The 1425-nt window shown below is 45.1% G+C and overlaps 1 protein-coding gene across 1 annotated transcript; it reads left to right on the top strand.

Annotated features, from left to right (window-relative positions):
• The first annotated feature begins 239 nt into the window (after positions 1 to 239).
• OR10J5 (olfactory receptor family 10 subfamily J member 5) lies at positions 240 to 1169 on the top strand. Its single transcript, XM_020914351.2, has one exon. The coding sequence runs from the start codon at positions 240 to 242 to the stop codon at positions 1167 to 1169; it is 930 nt and encodes a 309-aa protein (XP_020770010.2).
• The last annotated feature ends 256 nt before the right edge of the window (positions 1170 to 1425 follow it).

Here is a 1425-nt window from a genome sequence, read left to right as displayed (position 1 = left end):
ATGCACGGGGACATTTGCACCTAGTGATTGTGTTTACATGTATAAACCCCAAAGAGGCAACCACAGTTTTCTCTTTCCATTCAGGGGTCATATACATGAGCTTGCTGGTCACAAAGGGGGAACTAGGATCACTCAATTCAGCTATCATTGTCCCTTACTATGAAGACCAGTTGCTGATGGGAATTTTCCCCTTGATATGACTGCCTGTATCTGTTGCTTTAGGACACTGATATAGCAGAATGCAGAGAAAGAACTTCACAGAAGTGGCAGAATTCATCTTCCTGGGATTCTCCATCTTTGGAAATCACCAGATAACCCTCTTTGTGGTTTTCCTCACCACCTACATTTTCACTCTGACTGGGAACATCATCGTCGTGACTGTCATCTGCATTGACCGTCACCTCCACACCCCCATGTACTTCTTTCTGAGCATTCTCTCTAGTTCAGAGACAGTGTACACACTGGTCATCATCCCACGAATGCTTTCTGGCCTCATTTTTTATAACCAGCCTATCTCTTTGGGAAGCTGTGCAACTCAGATGTTCCTTTTCGTCACCTTGGCTGTTAATAATTGCTTCTTGCTCACAGTAATGGGCTATGACCGTTACGTGGCCATCTGCAAGCCCCTGATGTACACAGTCCTCATGAACAAAGGAGCGTGTGCTGGGTTAGTCTGTGGGTCCTTTGGCACTGGTCTTGCTATGGCAGTTCTCCAGGTAACGGCCATGTTCAACGTGCCCTTCTGTGGCACCGTGGTGGATCACTTCTTCTGTGACATTTTCCCAGTCATGAAACTTTCTTGTCTTGATACCACTATTAATGAGATCATCAATTATGGTGTCAGTTCGTTTGTGATTATTGTGCCTGTTGTCCTGGTCTTCACCTCCTACATCCTCATCATCTCTTCCATCCTTAAGATACCCTCAGCTGAGGGCCGGAAGAAGACCTTTGCCACATGTGCCTCTCACCTCACTGTGGTCGTTGTCCACTACGGCTGTGCCGCCATTGCCTACCTCAAGCCCAAGTCAGAAAATGCAATTGAAAAAGATCTTCTTCTCTCTGTGACCTATACCATCATCACTCCCATGCTGAACCCTGTTGTTTACAGTCTTAGGAACAAGGAGGTCAAGGATGCCCTGCGTAGAGCTGTGGGCAGAAACATTTCTTAACAGATTGAATTGTTTTGTCAGGAGACCTTTGGCTCAGTGTCATGTGTCTACTCACAAATATGCCACGATACCCAAGTTCATCAAATACAATGTTTGTGGAAAATAATGTCAAAGAGTTGAAATGCTTTTCTTTCTCATGCTCTAGGGGCAAAGCAGAAAGCCAGGTTTTTGCTCTGATGAATTTTGTTACCAGATACAAGAATCATTCCAAGCCAGAGTAAGACTACTTGTTTCTGTGCCTGAGGAGTTCTGTTTG

Source organism: Odocoileus virginianus, chromosome 5 (assembly GCF_023699985.2).
Source record: "Odocoileus virginianus isolate 20LAN1187 ecotype Illinois chromosome 5, Ovbor_1.2, whole genome shotgun sequence".
Taxonomy (NCBI): domain Eukaryota; kingdom Metazoa; phylum Chordata; class Mammalia; order Artiodactyla; family Cervidae; genus Odocoileus; species Odocoileus virginianus.
Note: the sequence above shows the minus strand (reverse complement) of the source record. Positions and strands in the feature narration are given on the sequence as shown.